Genomic DNA, 23,102 nt, shown 5'->3' with positions numbered 1-23,102 from the left:
CATAGGGATCTCCAAACTTGGCAACTTTAAGACTTGTGGATTTCAAATCCCAGGATTCCCCAGCCACCATACCATGGGTGTCATATCTGTGCGTGCCCTGACATAAGGAATGAAAGGCAGATAGAATGGTGACTGCAATATATATATGTAAATCATGCTTTGTTGGTCTTGGCAATTTGAAGATGAGTGGACTTCAGGCAATTGAAGTTCACCGATCTTCAAGTTGCCAAGCTTGAGAAACATTTCTGTAGACACTGCCATTGAAACAGAAGTTAAGAGAATTTCATAGATATTGGTCTTAAAATCATTTCTATGATTTGGATAATAGGTCAGAGGTTACTTGGAAAGGGAAAGCCAGATTTCAGGGTGTACCTAGGCATGGTTGACTTGGAAAAAAGATGTTAACAGTTATTTGTTTATTATCAGTAATAATCCAACTATTTGTAAGGTCTCACTAGGGGTTAGGAGTCATTATATCCCCAGGGCAGATTTATAAATGTTTCAGAGGAACATTTTTTGTTGTTGTTCTCATCATCCTGAAAAGCAAGAGCGAAAGACACAGAATTGAAACCAAGACACCACCCTGAGCTGTCTCTAAAGCACGATATATTAAATCAACTCTTACCCTTTTCCCAACAGAAAGCACATGTATTTAAATATAAAGCCATTACAAAAAAAATATATATTTGAATTATATTCCCTGTTCCACTTCAGGCTGTGGCGTAATCGTCTTTGGTGTAACCAAACCCCTTTCTGTACGTGTAACAATGGAAGTCCTCACCAAGCTTGATTCTGACCTAAACAGTTTTGAGTATCCCGAGACAAAATTTCAATCATTGACTGTAACATTTTCATTGAGACAGCAAAGTCCTAGGCTGCAGCACAACCTCTTCTCTCTTCGTTTACATGTGGACATTCGCCATAACTCCATTCCTGGAGAGATAAATCATAGCTAAGAACTGAAATGTTCAGAGTGAGGCCCCTCAGTCTGAGATGGTGAGGTTTTGCCCTTGGGGAATCCATGCTGACCAATGACCTCCATGTCAACGTGGACAAGGATCCACCACTGGTCTTAACCAGTCTGCCCTTGATAGCAGCAAGGCATGGAGCTGGGTTTTTCTTTTTCTTCTGGCTGTTCCCTGCTCCCTGTTACTTTGGGCACAAGAGTCTGTTGAAGCAGAAGGTATTATTGACCATGATGAGATTTGGAAAGTTCATCCGAATCAGGTAGACCAGGCCTCACGGTACGCTCCTTTCCTCTACCCATATTGTAGCTGGCTGGTGATGGGAGGGAACATCTCGTGGATGGTCTTCCTGGTGATTTGGCCAAGTTTCTCTGATCTGTCCGGTGTCCTTCCTTTTGATTTGGTGGTAGGGCAGCAGCCTTACGAGGCATTGAGCAACGAACGGCTATAGAGGCTCTGGTAGTAGGAACCGGTCTCACCGAGTGAGGTGGAGCTCTCGTAGGTATGTTTACTTTCCATCGAGTGTGGGGAATTGTAGCCGCTATATGCCATAGCCTGCTCGTAGGATTTCAGGTCAATCTTGTGGCTTTGCTCAGTGGACATCAAGTTGGTGATGGAAAAAGGATGATTGAAGTTGAACTGAGGGTCCATTTTGAGATCGTTCGGAAGATCTAGGTTGGTAATGGAGTTGGCAAAGTAGTGACTAGTCATAGATTGGGAGCTGGGAGCTGGGGAGGCCTCAGACGCGGGGGAGGAGCCCTGAGCGCCTGAACAATCAAGTTGAACCAAACTTCTTTGCTCCTCAGAACCATGGGAGGTGTCTGAATGGCCGGACTCGGCTCCTTCTGAACCAGGGTTGGGACTCTGACCTTCCTGAAGGCCTTCAGAAACCTTTGAGGCTTGCTCTCGAGCGTGGGAAGCCTTGGAGTTGGTCTTCTTAGCCTTGTCCTCGATTTTGAAACGCTTCTGGCGTCTCAGGTAGCAGCCATTTTCAAACATGTTGCCCGAATTGGGGTGAAGGGCCCAGTAGGACCCCTTGCCTGGCTTGTCTGGCGAACGGGCCACCTTGACAAAGCAGTCGTTGAAGGACAGCGAATGGCGGATTGAGTTCTGCCAACGTTGCTGGTTCTCACGATAGTAGGGGAAGAGATCCATGATCCACTGGTAGATCTCGTTGAGGGTCAGCATTTTGCTGGGGGCCTGCTGAATGGCCATGGTTATGAGGGAGATGTATGAATAGGGTGGCTTGGCATGGGTCAGCGTGCGCCGGTAGGACTTGTTGATCTCCTTGGGCCTGCTCATGTTTGGGGAGGGGTAACCCAGAGGGGCCATGGGCTGGCCAACGTTTGGGTAGGGTGACAGTGAATTGAGAGTGGGGGGCTGGGCTCCCAGTGGCGTCAACACTGGGCTGACCGGAGACGCCACTGTGGGGAGACCCATGGGGCTGTTGGCATTGGTCAGTCCCGGGACTGAAGGGCTGCTCAGGCCACTGTTTGGGTAACTCATATTTATAGAATTGGGAGAACTCAACGGATTGAGGGTCACATAAGAATTAATGGGGTTCATTGGCCCCAAACTGGATGCCATTGTGCTGATGGAAGGAAATACCTGAGGAAAAGAGAAGAAAGACTTGGTCAGAAGATATGTTCTGTGGCGAAAGAGTCACAAAACAGGCAGAAAATCCATAGGTGAAGCTTTCCCCACTGTTGGGATCAAGCTGAACATTGATTTATGTGGCTGCCTCTGAGATAGTTCTAATAGAAGCAGAGGGTCAGCTGCTGACGGTACAATCATCTGAGACTTATTGGTTTCAGGAGAGAATAATAGAAAGGGAAGACACAGCACAGTTTATCTAGGGAACTAGAAGGATAGGGCCCTAATGATTCATAGGGCCTAGCCCAATGTAGTTTCATGGCATTTACCAAACTGTTATCTCTGTTTCATTGAATGGATCAGCCCAACATTTTTTCTATGAGGTCTTGCATTACCTACCACTTTTCCAACAACGCCCCAAAATACCACCAACCTGTAATTTTGAATGTGATCGAAGGAGATATTTAGTCAATGCAACCCATATGGATTATGTTTTATTTTCGTTAACTGTAAGCAGAATAAAATTTAGAAGACTAAACCTCTGGTCCCAGTGACCGACCCAGACTGGATCTTGCAGAATAAAATCATATCTGGTTTTGGCTCTGTATCACTGAATTCTTCTTAAAATGCAGACTTCAGCCCCCTGCTCAAAAGCCACGCTCAGCTCTTCATTCGCAGCATTAAAAAATTGGGATCTTTTGCCATAAATAGAGGCAGATTGACCAATGCATAAGTTTAGCAATTTCCCATTTGAGCCTAATCTTGGCTATCCAGTATTTGTTGGCTCAAAACCACAGAAGAGAGAATTTAGATGCCGATGTTTGAAAGAGTGCGGACTCCACCACCGGTGTTGTTTATATAAGATAGGGACTTAATTGACAATCTGATTCATCTTCCTTAATTAATGGAGAGTCACTGCCAATGGCTAGGTGAAACCAGTTAATGTTGATTGGTGCCGTGCTGGCCCTTGGCTGTGTCAGCAGAATAGCAAGAAGGAAACGGTGAATTTCCATAGGGTTTCATGGAAGACAGGAAGTATATCTGAAGAGGTGAGCATGGGGTGGGGGGACCCAGGTTCAGATCCCAGAACAGTTAGAATATTTCCTGGACCTGTATCATGAACACCAAGCAGGGTGGGAAAGATTAGAAAGCAGGGCTAGAGATGCAAATCAAAGCAGCTTTCTCCAAGCCAAAGTCTTCCAGATGATTTGGACTACAGCACCCAGAAGTCACAGCCATTTCTTAGCTCTTGGATTTGTAGTGGCAATATAGTGTTCCAACTTAGTTGGAAACGGTATGATGGCAAACACACACACACACATGCCAATCTCCTCAAGGAACAGGATTCTCAGATTTCTAGAGAATTTCAATTCCCAAGATCCCATAAGTCAGCAGAGTGTCCTCTCATTCACCCAGTGATCCAAGGGTCTCTTGTATGTGCAAAATACTTTGGGCTATTTCAGATCACATTCTGTGCAATAAAAGTATCTCAGGGAGCATATCTGAAATTTAAAATATTCTATACGGTGTACAGAAAGTGGTAGCAGAAATTTTGGGCTCAGTTGTGGTCGTATGTCAAGGGCTACCTGTATAGTTCCCATCACCGCCATTGGCAACACCATGATGACTGTGAAGACTGGACCTTGCGGTTCAACAAAAAGAAAACATCTTTCTCAAAGTTATCTAAGGAAGGCAATGGATGGAAAAGTTAAGAAGAGAACCAACCAGTGGTGAGTTGCTCCCGGTTTGGTCCGGTTCTTGCGAACCAGTAGTAATGGCGGCAGGAGGCTCTGCCCACCTGCCCAGACATCATCACGAACGATCTGCGCATGCTCAGAAGCTTCTGCACATGCAGAGAAGCGCACGCACGTGCTCCCATTGCAAACCGGTATTAAAGGTAAGTGGAACCCACCCTTGGAACCAACATAGAAATAAGAAGAAATTTCCTGACAGTGAGAACAATTAACCAGTGGAACAGCTTGCCCCCAGAAGTTGTGGGTTTTCAAGAAGAGACTAGAAAGCCATGTCTCTGAAATAATATAGGGTCTCCTGCTTGAGTTGGGGGTTGGACTAGAAGATCTCCAAGGTCCCTTCCAACTCTGTTATTTTGTGCCTTGTGCTTAGGAAAGAACACTTTGGAGAGTCATCCTGAAATGAGTCTGATCATCAAACAGTAACTCATCACCTTGGAGCAAAAAAATGAACTTTCGGTTGACTCCGGTTTGGCTGGATGGGTATTGCAGCTTAGTTTGGTGGGCCAAACCTCCTAAATCCTTTTTAGAATAAGGGAAGGAGATTAGTAGTCACCAAGGCCAGGGTCCCATTGTCTCTGAGATCACAGATGGCTTTTGAACCTTCTTTCCTTATCTTAGATTAAAAAGAGCTATTTCAGGGCCATTCACATGACTGGGATTTACTAGCCAGATGTTTCTAAGGTCCAGTAGGAACTTTTCCCCTTTGGAAGAAGCCCTGGGAGGATTCCTTGACAAGGACATTTTGAAGCCCATGCAAGATGCCTCATTGCTTACTCCAGGGGTCAAATCTCTAAGGGTATGTAGCAAAGACAGCTAGTCCTCAGTCTATGACTACTGATGTAGGTTGCTAAGTGAGACATTGGTTAAGTGAATTTTGTCCCATTTTACGACCTTTCTTGCCACCATCGTTAAGTGAATCGCTGCAGTTGTTAAGCTAGTCACATGGTTGTTAAGTGAATCTGGCTTCCCTGTTGACTTGCCTTGTCAGAAGGTCACAAAAGTGGATCACGTGACTCGGGAACACTGCAACTGTCATAAATGAGTCAGTTGCCAAGCGCCTGAATTTTATTCACATGACGTAGAGGTTGTTGCAACAGTTGTAAGTGTGAAAAACGGTCATAAGTCTATTTTTCGGTGCCATTGTAACTTTGAACGGTCACTAAATGAACGGTTATAACTCGAGGACTACCTATGTGTCATTATATAAATGTAGGGTGATGTGTGCTGTTTGTCCCAGATCCGTCATGTATTTACCAATAAACCATCTGTGCTGCATACTTAGGGGTTTGATTGTTTCTGACACCAGAATGGATGCAGCAAACATAACTTACCACATAAATTATATATATGCTACACAGCAGTTGTTATAATTCTTTTTCCTGGCACTTATAGGCAGCTAAAAACAATAAGGATGAATCTTATCCTGGCTCAGTTGTTCGACTGGATACTCTTTGTGGAGTCTAAACATTTCTGCCTAATCCTGTGAGCTGCAGCCAGCTTTTTCATCGAATTGAATATTCATGGGCTATATGAAATATTAGAATTATAGATAATCAGTTCCACAGCCGATAGGGTCTCAAGTTTTCCAGTACTTGACGACTGTCATAGAGAAAAAAGGTCAACCTATTCTCCAAAACCCCTGAAGGCAGGACAAGAAGCAACGGATGGAAACTCAAGGAGAGGAGCAATCTGGAACTAAGGAGGCATTTCCTGACAGTGAGGACAACTCATCCTACAATGATTTGCCTCCAGAAGTTGTGGATGTTCTAACCCTGGAGGCTTTTAAAAATAGACTGGACAACCATTTGACCAGGATGGTATAATAGCTCCTGCTCAGGCCAGGAGTTGGACTAGAAGACCTCTGAGGTCCCTTCCATCTCTCATTCTATGTTCTAGAGCAGGGGTCTCCAACCTTGACAACTTTGCTGGCTGAGGAATTCTGGGAGTTGAAGTCCACAAGTCTTAAAGTTGCCAAGGTTGGAGACCTCCGTTCTAGAGTGTATCAAGTCCAATTTAAATTTGTAATCGGGAACTGTGGGTTGAACTTTCCAGATGTGGCAAAAAGGCGGAAAACTTTGGAAGAATTAATCTTCGTTTTCCGGGAAGGCAAAACAATTCTGCTCCCACAGGGCCTGGGTTCCCTCAGTTCTCCCCCCCACCCCACCCGCCCATTTGCATCTGGTGAATTCCAGCATTCTTCCCTCTAGGTTTTGACAAGCCTTGGGGTGGGTGGGGGAATAAAAGAGCTTGAATTGCATTTTTGGGGAGGGAAGATTTGGTTCCTCCATGGCCGCTCTCATCTTCCAGATAGGCCCAAATCCTCTCCAAACAGCCCAGCAGACGCAGGGATTGTGCAAGTGAGCCCGGGGCCGTCACCCCTCACCCTTCCCCCTGAGGAGGCAGCCTTGGACGTTAGCATCTGTTGTTTGCCTGGGGTCTGGCAATCAGTGCTGCTGAGCTTGGTTCTCTCCCAAAAGGACAGAGGGAGCTCTTATCCCCCCCACCCCACGTGAACAAGATGACCTTTAGAACAGGAGAGCAGCAGGGCTGCGGCCCACCCCTTAGTTGGGAAACGGGAGTTCAACCCCCCTGGTGCAATTGAGAGAGAGAGACGGAGAGAGGGATGCAGAATTTAACAGAATGACAGCATTAGAAGGGACCTTGGAGGTCTTCTAGTCCAACCCCCTGTTCAAACAGGAGATCCTATACCTTCCTGGACCAAATGGCAGTCCAATCTCTTCTTAAGAACGTCCAGTGTCGGAGCACCCACAACTTCTGAAGGCAAACCCTTCCACTGATCTTTTCAAATCTTCTTCTACCTCTGTTAATCAATCCAGCCAGCCGACCTCTGGCCCATGCCCTGCAGATGAGCTTGGCTGCAGTTTCCATCCTGACCCCTTATCCAGTATTGTGGGTAGAGATTAGGAAAAAGCTCCATTCCATCGGGATAACAGTTGATTAACTGAATTGGGACAGTCACTTTGATTTCCCAGTCAGAGGGCAAGCTTGGGAAGGCTTACTCAGAAGCACGTCTTGCATGTGATCCCAAAAAGTGAGCCCGCCCCCCACTCCCGTCGCAACTCCAGCCCCGAGCAATTACGACACTGTGCACCCTGGGTCCCCCAGACCACTGTTGTTGTTTTTAAAATGCACATTTTGTCCTTTTTTAAACACCAATACTGGTGGCGAGTGACGATCCGTTTGTACGAGCACCTTGAGTTGGGGATCAAGAGTTCTTAACTAAAGAACTCTTGATCCTTTAGGGCTAATCTGGGTTCGATGAATGGTTTTAAAAACTTCCAAGGACTAACTCACCCCCACCCCCATCCTCCAAAGTTGGGATTCATTGGGCCACCTTTAGTTACTTTTGACAATATAAGGAAAGAGTCAGAAAGTCTGTTCCATGTTAGAAACAGCCTGTTTCTCTTAGATGATTCCTTTCCCTAATTTTGCTGGTTTCCAGATTACTTGATTTATAATACAAAATCTGCATGAGATACACATGACAATAATTCCAAAGAAATATGCTTTTTTCCCTCCCTCCCTTCCTTCCTTCCTTCACACTAAGGATCCCAGCAGGGGCAAAAAAAATGTAAAACCTCTTCTTATCAAACAAATATCAGCTAAAGATACAGAGGTGAAATAGCCATCCAACTGGGGTCTTCAGCATGAGTGGGAAGCATGCCAGAGGAAGGGTGACTCTGCTTACCACCCAGGAGTGGGGTGAAGGCAATGGATTAAAGTCCCTTCCCCAACCAGGTACTCTGTACTTGCCCTGATAACTGCAGTTCCCAGAATTCAGGGCACCAGATTGAGCTGAGCCAACCTATCCCAACCTCCCTGAAAATTTCATTCTCTCCCCCCCCTTCCCCCCAATTTGCTGGCTTCTGGTCAAAAGCAAAATCAGGTACAAAGAGGAACTACGTGGCACATGCCGTCTCTGTGCTGTCCCTCGGTGTTTGAGTTGACTGCATGTTCTGTCACTCTTGCTCAAACTTTAGCCAGCCAAATCGGACCCCTGCCCCAGGCGCCCCTCCCCATCCCTTCCAAATCTGGCTGCCAAATTGAAAAGATTAAAGTGAAAGCAGACAAGAACGGTTATGATTCAGGGGGTGCGGGGTGCGGGTTATCAAATTTCCATTTAATTAATGGTAAGAATGGGAAATAAATCAATTTTGCTTCCTTCTTGATCGGCCTCTTCGGGAAGCTCTCCTTCTTCTAGCATCCTGTCTGAAAGCTGAGCGTGGCCTTGCCTGAAACAAACCTGCGGCTTCTTTCGTACCTCCTCTGTGGGGTGATTTCCCAAACCCCTAAAGATGACCCCCCCCCCTCCAATCCCCAGCCCAGGTATGGTCCTAGCCTTGGGAACAATTGAAAGAGATGTTTCAGTTGAAGCCAGGGTGGCCTAGTGGTTAAGGCACCAGACTTCACTTTTACCCTACTCATGAAAGCCGGTTGGGTGACTTTTGTTTTGTTTATTTATTTATTTGGGAAATGTATATGGCTGCCTATTTGCTCACAGCAACTCTGGGCGGCTGAGAAGCAATAAAAACACAGCATAGGAAATAAAACTTTGTGCCAATCACCAAGAGACAGTGAGTTCTCATTCCGCCTTAGCGTGAAAGCTACCTGAGTGAATTTGAGCCAGTTACTTTCTTTTTCAGTCCAACCTACCTCACAGGGTTGTTGTTGTGAGGCAAATAGGAGGAGGAAGGTAAGTTGGATATGTTCACCGCCTTGAGTTATTTGTAAAAACAAAGGTGATAGATGGATGGATGGATGTCGAAGCTGCTTGCAAGAGATCTGTTGATTGGACTACAGTTGTTACTTCTTGCAAAAGACTCACCCAAGACAAGGGTCTGGGCTGTTGTGCAAGGTTCTCAGCAGGGCAGGATCCTCCTTCTCTCCTGGGAGAACCGCGCCCTAGGCCAGGAATCGCCCCTAGTTTCCTCTCCCCCGTTTTGAAAACCAGCCCGCTTGGGATGAAACTCTTGAAGCTTCTCTCCATGCTTGGTCACAAAAAGTGGAGGTAATGAGTTAACCATTTTGGACCCTGAGCTGGTGGGGGAAGACAGAAGCTCCTCAAGGAGCAGGGATTAGGAAGGCTCCAAAGCAGATACGCATTTGGGGGGAGTGGAAGTACCGGAATGATTCAGCCGAAGGCCATGGATTGTGTTTTCTTGCCCGGGAATCCAGTTTCTGAATGCCAGCCTGCACTGTTCAAAACACAGGGACAAACATCATACATGGCTTCCTCTTGCACACCTTGGTTCAGTATTCGTGGTGATGGGAGGCACTGGGTTTCCCTTCCAACTATCCCCTGACCTTCTCTACTGGCACCGTCCAGAAAGGCTGGCTTGAAGCAAGAAGCTGACACCTCCCTCCTCCTATTTTCCCACAACAACAACCCTGTGAGGAGGGTTGGGCTGAGAGGGAGGAATTGACCCAAAGTCACCCAGTCACTTTCATGTGTCAGGCGACACTAGAACTCACTGTCTCCTGGTAATTGACCCCAAGTCACCCAGCTGGCTTTCATGCCTGAAACAGGACTAGAACTCACAGCCTCCTGCTTTCTAGTCTGGTGCTTTAACCACTAGACCAAACTGACTCCAAAAGCGGCTGAGTCAAACTGCTTCCCCCACAAGGTTATTGGAGCAGGTGAAAGAATCATGCCAGTTTTACCTGCGAACCAGCCTTGATTAAAAAGGGGCGGGGCGATTTGTGTTTCAGCAGATGGTGTCAATCAGGCTTCTAATGCTGATCCAGGATATGATTTATTTGTTTGGGACAGCCCGTCATGTAAACATGGCCATCGGGCTTTGTTAACGGGAGTTAGCGTGCTGTATGAAGCCAGCCAACGTAATATTGGGGGGGGGGAAAGGTTGTGGTCTGTTGCGGGGCTGTGAGACATTTTGTGTTTGTAACAAAATGTTTCACAGTCCCTCCCCAGATCTTAAGCCACCTCACTCGGTTTTCCCATCATCCCTTGCTCTTTCAACTTGGCCATTTTAGAATTTCTTAGCATCGGAGAAGGAGAGATTGTTAGTCCACCATATCAAACCATCAGAAGGCACCTGGGAACCCCTTCTCCAACTAACCCCTTGCATTAAATTGTATTAGTAGGAAAAGGTGCTGCCAAATTCTTCCTCATCATTAAAAGGAACCATCAAACTGTTCCTTTTAATTTTGCCTTTTCCTTGTTAGATTGAAATCAGTCCCTATACATATACAGAGAGCCACCCCAGGCAATGTCAAACATCTTTCTATATTCCCCAAAGGGCTGAGCCCTCAATAGGTGTAAAATAATGCCCCACCTCCCTTCCTGCTGCTTCCACACCTTGCTAAAAACTACATTGTAAACCTGAATTATTTTTATTGCTGAAAATCAGTACATTTTTGCTGCTGTTTTTGCTGACGCTGCAAAACTTTGTCTGAATTGGCACCCTAGTTTTGTCATCGTGGCTTTGATTTTCAGAATAAAGACTCCAGCTAATCTGAAACCTACTTCGTTAGTGCCAATCAAAATGACACTCGTGTCTGCAGGTCTCTAGATCTCTTCCCTAAGCACAACGTTGCTAAAACCTGAGATAGGCAAGACAAAATAAAAGCGAAAACATGAGTCCAAAATCGATCACTGAGATCTGCAGTCCAGACTAGAATGAGTACAGGTAACCTTCGATTTACAACCATTCATTTAGTGACCATTTGTAACTTACAAGAGCACTTATGATGGTTTTTACTCTTATGACCATTGCAGCATCCCCATGGTCATGTGATCAAAATTTGGACACTTGGCAACCAACTCATACTTATGACGGTTGCAGTGTCCCAGGGTCACGTGATCCCCTTTTGCAACCTGACAAGCGCCATCAACCGGGAAGCCACATTATCTTAACAACCCTGTTACTAACTTTAAAACTTCAGTGATTCGCTTAGCAACTGCTGCAAGAAAGGTCGTAAAATGGAGCAAAACTCACTTGCTTCGGAAAGACAATTTTGGGATCAATTGTGGTCATAAGACAAGAACTACCTGTGCACTGAGTGCGTGCATTCGTCTTGGGTATAAATAACAGTCATACTTTTCTGACCTGGCAGAGAATCGGAATTTAAAAAAAAGAAAACCCTCTTTATATTAGCAAAAATAATGATGGGTGTTCCTCTAGGTGAAAACACAAAGTAAATTCCTGAGAAATATTTGCATAGTTGCCTTCAAAATGAACGTGGCATAGTTTAAACTTGCGCCTATCTGCAATCCCACCCTGATTAGACACAAAGGATTGTACTAACAGGAGAGGATATTTATTAGATGGATGGAAGGAAGGAAGGCAGGCAGGCAGGCAGGCAGAGTGGCAAAAAATATCCCTCCTTTACAGTCCTCTCCACCATCTCTGGCCTCCGGACAGAGTGTCCATCCTGCTCAGCAGGTTTCTGTTTGCTCCATTCCACGAAGACCACAGAAGGTGCTAAAATTAAGTTGATTTTCCTGCTGGGCAATGTTTGGACCAATTTTGAAAGTCTGGGCGCTGGGCGTGATGATGGATTGGTCCACGAAGCAGGAGGGGGAGGCATGGAGGGGCAAAAATGGGACGGTTGTGTTCAAAACTGCTGCCGGCGCCAAGGCCATCTGAGCTTGCAATAGGGTTCTTTTACAAAATAATAATAATAATGAGCCCTCTAGAAAGATATCCACCATAAAGTGGCCAAATTTTTAAACGGGCTCTGCTCCTGTGCCTCTGACCTCTTTCCCTGCTGCACTGCTGAAGAAAAGCTTCTTGTCTTGCAACGCAGTCAAGTTGCCACCAAAGGCAAAAAAGCAGGTCTAATTTAAAAATTTGGTCAGCCTTTTTTTCTTAGGAGTGGGATTCTGCCAGCCAGCTGGAATTGGTTCGCTAAATCAAAAGTTTCAGGTTAAGACATCTGGAAACAGAATAATAGGGCTTTCTTTAGAATCCGCTTTTTATCTGTATCTTTCTCATGGTGCTCAAAATTAAGAATTTTTTCTTAATGTAACCCAAAGACTACAATGGTAGAAAGAAAAGTCTGTATAGAATATATTTCAAAAGGCCATTAAACAGTGCCAGCGAGTACCAATGTTATGTTATAAATCGAACGTGAATACAGTAGTCCTCGATTTACAACAGTTTGTTCAGTGACTGTTCAAAGTTACAACGGCACTGACAAAAGTGACTTGTGACTCATTTTTCAGACTTACGACCATTGCAACATCCCCATGGTCACCTGATCAAAATTCAGACACTTGCCAACTGACTCATATTTATGGCGGGTCCAGTGTCCTGGGGTCATGTGATCCTTTTGGTGACCTTCTGACAAGCACAGTCAAAGGCAGGCCAGATTCACTTAACAACCGGGTTACTATGTTAAGTTAGTGCAGCTAATAGCTGTGGCAAGAAAGGTCCTACCACGGGGTAAAACTCACTTAACAACTGTCTTGCTTAGCTAAGGAAATTTTGGGCTCAATTGTGCTTGTAAGTTGAGGACTCTCTGTAAAATATTTCATTAATAATGTCAACACGATTCCGACTAAGTCAAAAATGTTTAAGCTAGAGCCTTTCCATATAATATTTTCCATTTTTTGTGTGCGTTTTGGAAATAAATGACCCAGCCTTTCATTAACCCAAACGTCTGAAGTGAATATATTGGGTTGGGTTTTATACTTCAAGATACAGGAAAATTATCAACAAATGAATGAATGAATAATGTGAAATGCACACCCACTTCCCAATCAGAAGCTCATTTACTAAGACTTATTTTAAAGCAAGTGTTCAGAAAGCTGCAAAATGTTTGTGTGCGGGTGCACACACACATTTTTGCTTGGAAGTGGTGAGCTGCTCCTTAATAGCATGGCATCAATCCAGATCTGTCACTGCAACGAACAGGATCTGGAGAATTTAGAACAGATCTGTCTGGGTCATTTTCTTAACCTCTCTTTTTATTTCCACATTCCTGATGTTCTGGTTAAGATTGCTTTTTTTTTTCCAAAGTAAAAGCATGCTGGGATTATCACTGCATTTGTTACTATTCCCAGTTTTTGATAATGCAGAAATACTGACAGGAGTATCTGTGAAAGAGAGAGGAAGAGGCAAAAAAGTCAAGACAGTAGCCACACCTTTGAAGCCCCCTGTTCATGGGTGTTGCAAGCGCCCAGCAATTGAAGCCCACCACCTTAAATACATCTGATTACATTCAATAGTGTGTTCATCGTTCTAAGATCCAGATCTTAGGGAACTGTTTAAAAATATGCTCTTCACAAAATCTTGGAACCTTTAATTTGGGTTCCTGAAGTTGGCACCAGGATTCCAGAAATGCATTTAGAAAGTTTTAGGGGTTTGCCCAGTAAGTAAAGTCCCTTTCCTGTTTTCATACTCTTGTCAATGAGCGGATGAGTCATCCTGCCCGGATCTCTAGAGGTAAGTTTTAAATAACAGAGTTGGAAGGGACTTTGGAGGTCTTCTAGTCCAACTCCCTGCTCAAGCATGGAGACCTTATACCATTTCAGACAAATGGTTGTCTAATCTCTTGAAATCCTCCAATGATGGAGCCCGCAGAACATCTGGAGGGAGGCTGTTCCACTGATTAATTGTTCTAACTATAAGGAAGTTTCTCCTTAATTCCAGGTTGCTTCTCTCCTTGATTAGTTTCCATCCATTGTTTCTTATCTCGCCTTCAGGTGCTTTGGAAAATAGCCTCATCTTTGTAGCAGCCCCTCTAATATTGGAAGACAGTAATCATGCCAGCCCAGTCCTTCTCTTCATTAGACTAGACATTTCCAATTCCTGCAAGCATTCTTCATATGTTTTAGTCTCCAAGCAAGTCAATAATCCTCACCTCCCTCCCCGAATGCCCCATGGAAGACCCACTGGTGGGCATAATACCAGGGAATCCCTCAACTTCCAAAGTGCGGGAAGTTCATGGGCACAAGATGACCACTGGCTGGTCTTCCATCACTGATGGATCTGAAATAGTCTTCCAGGCTCAGAACAAACCTGAGACCAATTTATCTTCCTCTCACGAGTTTGTGCCAAATCAGGCTTGGTTTTTTTTCGTTTTTACTATGCCAGTCCTAACCTGGCAGGCAAATTTTTTTCCTGCTATGAGTTACATCAGGAAGTAAAAGCCCCAAAAATGGCAAGAGCAAAAGTTGTGGTGACAACATAAAAAAAGACGGAAAGGAAATAACTTGCTCTCCGTCTGGGTCAGCAGTGGCAGCGGGCACAACTTTTACAGATGATGAATGGGGCCTGCCCCAATACCCACACCCCTCCCCGATCGCTGCACATACAGGTGAGAAATTAAGTCAATAAATATACGTTTGAAAGAAGGGATGTGAGCGTTGCGCTCTGACACCAGATCCAGCCAACTGTAAAGCTCACTTCTGGGGGGATTTCAAGCAACCTCCCAAATAAATGGAACCCTGGTTGGTTTTACCTTCCTAACCCGCAACTTTTAGACTATCTGTTCTGTTCCGTGCTCATCTTCCAAGTACATTTAAATCTCCTTTAAGGTTCCTTTACAGGTAGTCCTCGACTCATGACCACAATTGAGCCCAAAAGTTCTGTTGTTAAGCGAGACATTTGTTAAGTGAGTTTTGCCCTGTTTTGCAACTTTTCTTGCCAGAGTTGTTAAATGAATCCTTGCCATTGTTAACTTAGCTTCCCCATTGACTTTGCTCGTCAGAAAGTCGCCAGAGGGGATCATGTGACCTTGAGACACAGCAATGGTCATAAATATGAACCAGTTGCCAAGCCTCTGAATTTTGATCACGGGACCACGGGGACGCTGCATCGGTCGTAAGTGTGAAAAAAACTATCCTAAGTCACTTTTTTCACTTTGAACCTGTCACTTTTTTTTTATTTGACTTTATACCCCGCCCTTCTCCGAAAACTCAGGGCGGCTTACATTGTGTAAGGCAATAGTCTCATCCTATTTGTATATTTATATACAAAGTCAACTTATTGTCCCCCCCAACAATCTGGGTCCTCATTTTACCTACCTTATAAAGGATGGAAGGCTGAGTCAACCTTGGGCCTGGTGGGACTCGAGCCTGCAGTAATTGTAATTGCAGGCAGCTGTGTGTTAATAACAGGCTGCATTAGCCTGGTGAGCCACTTCCCAGCCCTTGAACTGTTGTAAATCGAGGACTCCCTGTAATACATTTTCAAGGGGCCTCTTTTGAGTCTGTTTCTGAAATAACCTTTGTTAAGACTCCGGGCATTTTCCGGGTCCGCCCCTTCGCCTCCTATCTAAGGCTGCGTGCAGTTCACGTCCGTAAGGCTTCGTCACCTTGGGTGTGGGCCACACACTCTTTTTATTGTGCAGGTGTGTTTGCACGTAAGCTCAGCCGGGCTCTGCCTTCGGTGGGGAGGTGGTCATTCTTATCCTGGGATCATGAAGTATACATACAATGAGCAACTTCTCTCCTGAGCAATAATAGCTGCCCATCCTGAGGTTTGGGGCAAAATAATTCGGCCTTCAGCTTGGCGGCTCTCAATCCCTCCTTGAGGTTCCTCAAGTGACAGTTCTTTGGTTTGGAGCAGAGCCTTTGCATTTCTAAAAAATTAAAATGCTTTGGATAATACAGATAGTACCCTCAACTTCATTTAGTGACTGTTCGGAGTTACAACGGCACACAAAAAAAAAAAAGACTTATGACTGTTTATCACACTTACGACCGTTGCAGCATGCCCATGGTCATGTGATCAAAATGCAGGCACTTGGCAATTAACTCATATTGATGACAATTGCAGGAACTTGGGGTCATGGGATCCCCCTTTTGTGACCTTCTGACAAGCAAAGTCAATTGGGAAGCCAGATTCACTTAACAGCTATGGCAAGATCATAAAATGAGGCAATCTTCTAATCCAACCCTCTGTTCAAGGAGGAGATCCTATACTGTTTCAGACAAATGGCTGTCCTGTCTCTTCTTAAACGCCTCCAGTGTTGAAACACCCATAATTTCCAGAGGCTCTATGGAACACTTTATTTATCCTCCTGTTTATTGGATTTATAACCTTTTCTCCCCAATTTTATAACTGAAACAGGAACCTCATATGATAGTTTGAGCTGAGAGAGAACAACTGGTCCACAATTTTAGGGGAGGGGGCATCAATCTGATTCACCCCAATGCCAATCCAACACTTCACTACCACAATCAATTTTTTAATGGGACGGAAAGGGGAAGTAATTAAACCCATAATAGGAGCATAATATTAATGGTCTTAATTTTGATGAAAAGTCAATGAAATGGAAAGTCAAGTAATGTGTGCCTTTGTACTATTTATTCCCAGCTCTTGACTCCATAGAGGCTCTGTAAAATTTTCCCACTCTCCTAGGTCAGTGAATTTTATAGCTGCAAATTTAACATTTTCTACAAAGGAGTCTCAGCAACGAGAACGAAGTTGTTGTGAATTCAGAGTTACACCAAAGTGCCAAAGTTACTGATTAATCCGAATCTTTCCAGCGGTTTACAGAAAAAGCCCCAGTCGTAAAATCTTCCGCAAGATAATAAACATATATTAATCTGCAAGAGAGATGATATGAACCACAAAAGCCTCTTTTTCCCACCACGTAAAGCGAGTACCTTTAGCCCAAGCTCAGTTTTAAATTGATTTTTGTAGGACTGCAAGTTTTAATTGGTTTCTCCCATAAATGAAGCTCATACAAGGCAGAAATGGGTTTTGGTGGAGCAGGATTGTAATTCTAAGAGTGGTGCTGAAAATTGGATGTTTAATCTGGGTGGTAGCTACTTTGGTGAAGTGCTCCCACTTAACAAAACCCAACAATGCAGGTAGTCTTGACTTACAACCATTCGTTTAGTGCCCGTTAGTTACTGGAATGGCACTGAAAAAAGTAATTTACGACTGTTTTTCCCGTGACCATTGCAATATCCCCCGTGGTCACGTTATCAAAATTCAGATGCTTGCCAACTGATTCATATTTATGACGGTCGCAGTGTCCCAGGATCATGTAATCCATTTTTGTGATCTTCTGACAAGCAAAGTCAATAGGGAAGCCAGATTCACTTAACAACCGTGTTACTCACTTAAAAACAGCAGTGATTCTGATTGGATTAATTTAACTGAGGAAAGAGTTCTGAATATAGAAGGTTATGGTTTGTTATATGGGTGGCATGCCTATTTATTATATGATAAGAAAGTTGATAAAATATTTAAAAATAATATAATTAGAAATGCATTATTGAGGGTTTGGAGGAAATATCAATACAAATTAGATGGAAAGATTCCAATATGGGCAAACCCGAGACACATGATAGAAAATATAAATATATATCAAAAGATGGAGGTAGTTACTTATAAAGAACTTCTTTGTATGGAAAAGGGGGAGTTACAATTAAAATCTAGAGAAAAGATGGGGGAAGAAGGGAAAAATTATACATGGTTCCAATATGGACAACTACAAGCTAGATGGAAATTAGATCAAAAAATAGGTGTTAAGCAAATTGAGGATAATTTGTTAAAACAAATGAGAGATCAAGGTCAACAGCATATTAAGAGGTTGTATAATGTATTAGTAGAAATAGATTCAGAGACTGATTTGGTTAAGGATTGTATGATTAAGTGGGCACAAAATTTTCAGCAACCAATAATGTTGGAAACTTGGGAAAGAATTTGGGTGAGGAATGTTAAATTTACACAAGCGCAAAATATGAGAGAAAATTTTTATAAGATGTTTTATAGATGGCATTTAGACCCCAAAAAATTGTCATGTATGTATCCTAATGTACAGGCTAAATGCTGGAGATGTGATTGTGAAGATGCTACTTATTATCATATATGGTGGACTTGCAAAAAAGTTAAAGCATTTTGGATTAAAGTATGGTGGATCATGCAGAATATTTTGAAAAAGAAGATTAAGTTTACCCCGCAGTTCTTTTTACTAGGAATAATTATGGATTGTACAGCTATAGAGACTAAATTGATTCTGAACTTAATAACAGCCGCAAGACTTTTGATTGCTCAATATTGGAAGAAAGAAGAATTACCTACTCTTAAAGTATCAAATCTGGCAGAAATGGCAAAAATTTCTGCTTACTTGAAAGACTATACACAAGAAAAATATATTTTAGAATGGAAAATGTGGATTGATTATATTCAAAATAAGTATCAGATAAAAAAATATCAAATAGCATATGAGTAAATTTAGGAAATAATTTGTATTAGATATATTTTTGAAGGAGAGGGGAATTGAGAGTGTGAATAAGCGTGGAGAGACTAGAGATTATAATTTAGGAATTATTTTAGATTATGATTGTTAGTTTTGATACCCTGCATTTTGTTCTGGGAAGTCGGGGTGGGGGGTGGGGGGTAAAGGGGAAGGGAATTGGGGGGTTGAGGTTAGTGATGGAGTGATGGTTAATGTACAGGGATTATTGAAGATGTATAAATATAATTAATGTAGGGTCGGGTCTGACCAGTTGCCATTTTAGAACGGTGGGGAGGGAAAAAAGAGAGAGTAGGAGGTAGGAAAGAGGAGAAGAGGAAGGAAGAGGGGTAGAAGAGGGAGAAGAGTGTAGGGTGGAGGGAGGAGAGGAGGTAGATAAGAGAAGGAGAGGAAGGTTTGGAAAGTAAAAGAAGGTAGAAGAGGGAAGAAGGTTAAAAAGGGGGGTGGTGACTGGGCAGGCCCGACTAATTGTATATAACTGTACATTGGATGAATTATTTGATAAGATTGTAAAAATAAAACTTTTTTATAAAAAAAAAAAAACAGCAGTGATTCACTTAATAACTGTGGCAAGAAAAGTCGGGAAATGGGGGCAAAACTCATTTAGCAACCATCTTGCTTAGCAACGGAAATTTTGGGCTCCACCGTGGCCACAGGTCAAGGGCTACCTTTATTAAGTCTGTTTCCTTTTTCACAACATCTTCTTTCGTGTGCCTCTACTTAAGTCTGATTTATTCGTTTCATTTCATTTTATTTATTAAATTTGTTTATAGCCCATCTTACCACGGGGAGACTCTGGGCGGCTGAATCGAATCAATAAAGCCATGAAGAAGATATATTTACATTCAATAAAAATACGGGTTGCGATGAAAAGCTGGGGAAGGAGGGCACGGAACAGGACTTTTGCTGAGAACTCTAAATAGTTCGCTAAAAGAGAAGCCAGCTAAATCCTCCTCAGTCAGTCTACGGTCTGATTTTCCCCTTCGTGTTTATTTATATCAAAGCGGGCAGCTTTGGCATGGAGGGAACTTTTCCAGTTCGGCCAACCTGAATTAGATTACCCAGATCACGGGTGACTGTCATTGAGCAATGGCACCCTGGCCTGAAGTGTCGCAACTTGGGTTATTTTATCTCAACGGCCAAATTAAAAGAAATCTGATGAAGCAATTGACCCCATGCCGTTTCTCTCCCTCCTCCGGCCCCAGTTCCTCTTCCGGCTACACACGGGGGTCCCTTCTTTGCATGGACTCCCTGGACAAAGGGATATTCACGGCAGGGCAGCTTCCTGGCTGGCCCTGCCTGCAGAGGGTTGGGGTGGGGCTGGAGTTCATTCGGTGTGCGTGTTTTACTTGGGGGAACTCTGAAAACACCACCTTCCCCAAACCAGTGACCTGAAGGAGGAAATGAATCAAGGAAGACTTTAGCATCCTCCAACAAGGCGGACATTGTAGGGCGCCCAGTAAAATATGGCCATTCTTTACAGGCAGGCTGCTGGGAAGCGGCCGATCCGTTTAGGCTGAATCTATTTTCTTCCTCCTCCTCTTTGGGGGCTTTCACCTTGTTCATACTTGGGGTGGTTTTTATCTTTGTGCTTGTTCAAACGGGAAGAAGACAAAAAATAAACGAAAGAAGAAAAGGGATAATACCTAAGAGTGTGTATGTGTGTGTGTGTGTCTTAAATAAACAAATATAATCAGTCTTGTATTGCATGATTTTGAAGGCCGATGGGCTCCGTTTACAGCTACCCAATTCTGAGAGTTTGCAACGCCAAGTTGACTTTTATATAATATATATATGTAGGTATATAGGTATATATATATATGGTTATATACAGTATATGTATATACACACACATATGCATGTGGGTGTTTTGTCAATAAATGCAATTGATTCATGTAAGACCATTTTTTATTATGATTACTGTGTTTCATCCTACAGTTAGCCAGATGTTTAAACTGGAGTTGGCTTTTTTGTCCATCTATTGAGTAATTATTGAGATTATAATCAATTAGAATATTACTAGAATATCCGTAAATAAAAGAATATTAGTATAACAACAACAGAACTCAAGATGGTTGCTGCGATTTGGAACAGCCATCGATACCCTTTTCCAGGTTATTCCATTCCTGACCCTTTTCTCCTCCCCAAAGTAGAATGGATTGATTACTCTCCCTTCGGGGCTTCCTATCCACCACAATCTTCACAAGGTCATGGTTTCCCTCCTGCTCCTGGGCCCCTTCCTCATTGTGGACGAGGGGTCCACTTGAAGAACCACATTTGTTATTAATAAATAAGGACAGAGTGAAAAGAATGGTAGGGGTGGGTGGACCTACTGAAGTTTCCAGATGACTTACAATGACTTAATGGGCTTTGTGGTCTCTTCTACATTTCTCAAAGGGAAATAAATAGATTCCCTGGGGTTAAAGGCTACCCAGCTTGGATGGCCCTGGAAAGCTATCGAGATACCTGCAGTGGAAGGGATCTCCTCCTTGGTTTTTGGTGGTTAAAAAAAGAAAAGAAAACAGAATATGATTCAGCACAGGGATCTTCAGACTTGGCTACTTTAAGACTTGAGAACTTCAACTCCCAGAATTCCTCAGTCAGCCATGGAGTTGAAGTCCGTAAGTCTTAAAGTGGCCAAGTTTGGAGACCTCTGGTTTAGCAGAAAAGAATGGGTAGATAGATGATTTTGGACCTCTTGACAAGCAGTCTTTGAGACCCAAAAGTGTTTGAGGTGTCTTTCCAAACCTGGAGACCTCCGAAGACACTAAAACGTCCTGCCTCCAGAAGTTGTGGCTGCTCCTTCACTGGAGGTTTTTAAGAAGAGATTGGACAACCATTTGTCTGAAATGATCTAGGACCTTCAACTTGAGCAGAGAGTTGGACTAGAAGATCTCCAAGGCCCCTTCCAACTCTGTTGTTCTGTAATTCTGATATTCTAAGTGATTGTTAGCAAAGCAGATTAACATCCTGTTTGGCCTCCAAAATCCAAGACCACCAATTCCTCCATGGGCCCATTTCTTGGTCTTTGGGGAATGATAGCCCACTGTGAAAGAAAGTTATTTTTCTCTCAAGCCTCCCACTGGTGTTTTGTTGCCAAGGCCAAGAAACAAGCCTGCAGTTCACAATGGACATTAAGCAATTTATTGACTCAGGCAACTGATATGGCAGCCTGTTTTTATATGCCAAAACCCTGGGCGGGTCACAGCAACAGCATAAAAAACATGTTTTAAAAAATGTCATTAGGGTGTTTCGGCTGTTTTGGGCATAGGGCGGTTAAATTTGCAACAAACATGCTTCAAATCATGATGTAGCATGGGGGAGGGTGGGAGACATCCTGCAACTCAGTGGCTGGACCTGCATATAACCGCGAGTCCTATAATTGGTTGGTTTGACCTTTAATCTGCAGAGAGTCCTCAACGTAAGACCACAACTGGGCCCAAAATTTCTATTGCTAAATGAGAGAGTTGTTAAGTGAATTTTGCCCCATTTTATGATCTCTTTTGCCTTAGCTGTTAAGGGATCAGCTGCATTTGTTAAGCTAGGAACATGGTCATTAAGCTAGGAACATGGTCATTAAGCTAGGAATATGGTCATTAAGCTAGGAACATGGTGCATCTGGCTTCCCCGTTGACTTTGCTTGCTTGTCAGAAGGTTGTAAAAGGGGATCACGTGACCCCCAGTTTCTGCAGCCATCAGAAATACGGGACAGTTACCAAACATCTGATTACAATTACAATTTTGATCACATGACCATGGGGATGCTGCAACAGTCATAAGTGTGAAAAATGCTTATAAGTTATTTTTTTCAGTGCTGCTGGTAACTGTGAACAGTCGCTAAACAAATGGTTGTAAGTTGAGGGCTATCTGTACTAACTCATCCCGCCTTCTTTACAATGATCTTCAAGTATGGTTTGTTCAATAAATCATAGGAAACAAACCATGGTTTGAGCCCACTGGTGGGGAATGCTTTGAGGGCTGTTCTTGGTTTGGTCTCCTTCCATTGGCAGAAAATAGTACTGTTTTCTAGTGGCTGAAATCATGGGTGGCTCAGTGGGCTACGTGTTTAGGGGTTGAATGACCTTCTACATCTAATAAATCAGTCAAGGAATCCAGATCCAGACCACCGTTGCAAATGAGGCCAAAATCTGTCTTCCTGCATAACTGGTGGCTTCTGCAGATTCACACGGACCGATCCCTTTGCAGTACTTACTGAACTCCAAACAATAACCTGCAGGTGTGAACAAGTCAGTTGACGTGACCTACCTCAAGCCAATCTTTTGAGGTTTGAGAACGTGTCATCTTAAACAAGGCGCATTTACACGTTCAGTTGAGTGCAGGGTTGGCAAGGTTATACCCATGTTTCTCTAGCATTGCTGGTCCTCCTTCCCAGCCTAATAATCAGGCTGATTTTAGTGTGCAGATCAATGAGCAGGCTTTTGTTTATGAGGTTGATTCTTTCTTTTCATTTTAGAAAAGTGTATTATTTTAATATAAAAATATATTAGGGTAATACTTCCTATTATGGGGCATCTTAATAATAGTAAGTACCAATAAAGGAGAATATTTGTAGCTCAGGGTTGAAATGAGG

At 43.4% G+C, this 23,102-nt stretch overlaps 1 protein-coding gene across 2 annotated transcripts in view; it reads right to left on the bottom strand.

Annotated features, from left to right (window-relative positions):
- Window positions 1–668: 668 nt before the first annotated feature.
- FOXA3 (forkhead box A3) overlaps window positions 669–23,102 on the bottom strand; it is a 32,352-nt gene continuing 9,918 nt past the window's right edge. For both annotated transcript variants that reach the window (XM_058196055.1, XM_058196054.1), the window contains exon 2: window positions 669–2,573. In XM_058196055.1, the coding sequence (XP_058052038.1) occupies window positions 1,386–2,552 (1,167 nt within the window). In that variant the 5' untranslated portion in view covers window positions 2,553–2,573 and the 3' untranslated portion in view covers window positions 669–1,385. The remainder of the gene's footprint in view (window positions 2,574–23,102) is intronic.

Source organism: Ahaetulla prasina, chromosome 10 (assembly GCF_028640845.1).
Source record: "Ahaetulla prasina isolate Xishuangbanna chromosome 10, ASM2864084v1, whole genome shotgun sequence".
In the NCBI taxonomy this organism is placed as follows: Eukaryota; Metazoa; Chordata; class Lepidosauria; order Squamata; family Colubridae; genus Ahaetulla; species Ahaetulla prasina.
This window is presented reverse-complemented; position numbering and strand designations above follow the sequence as displayed.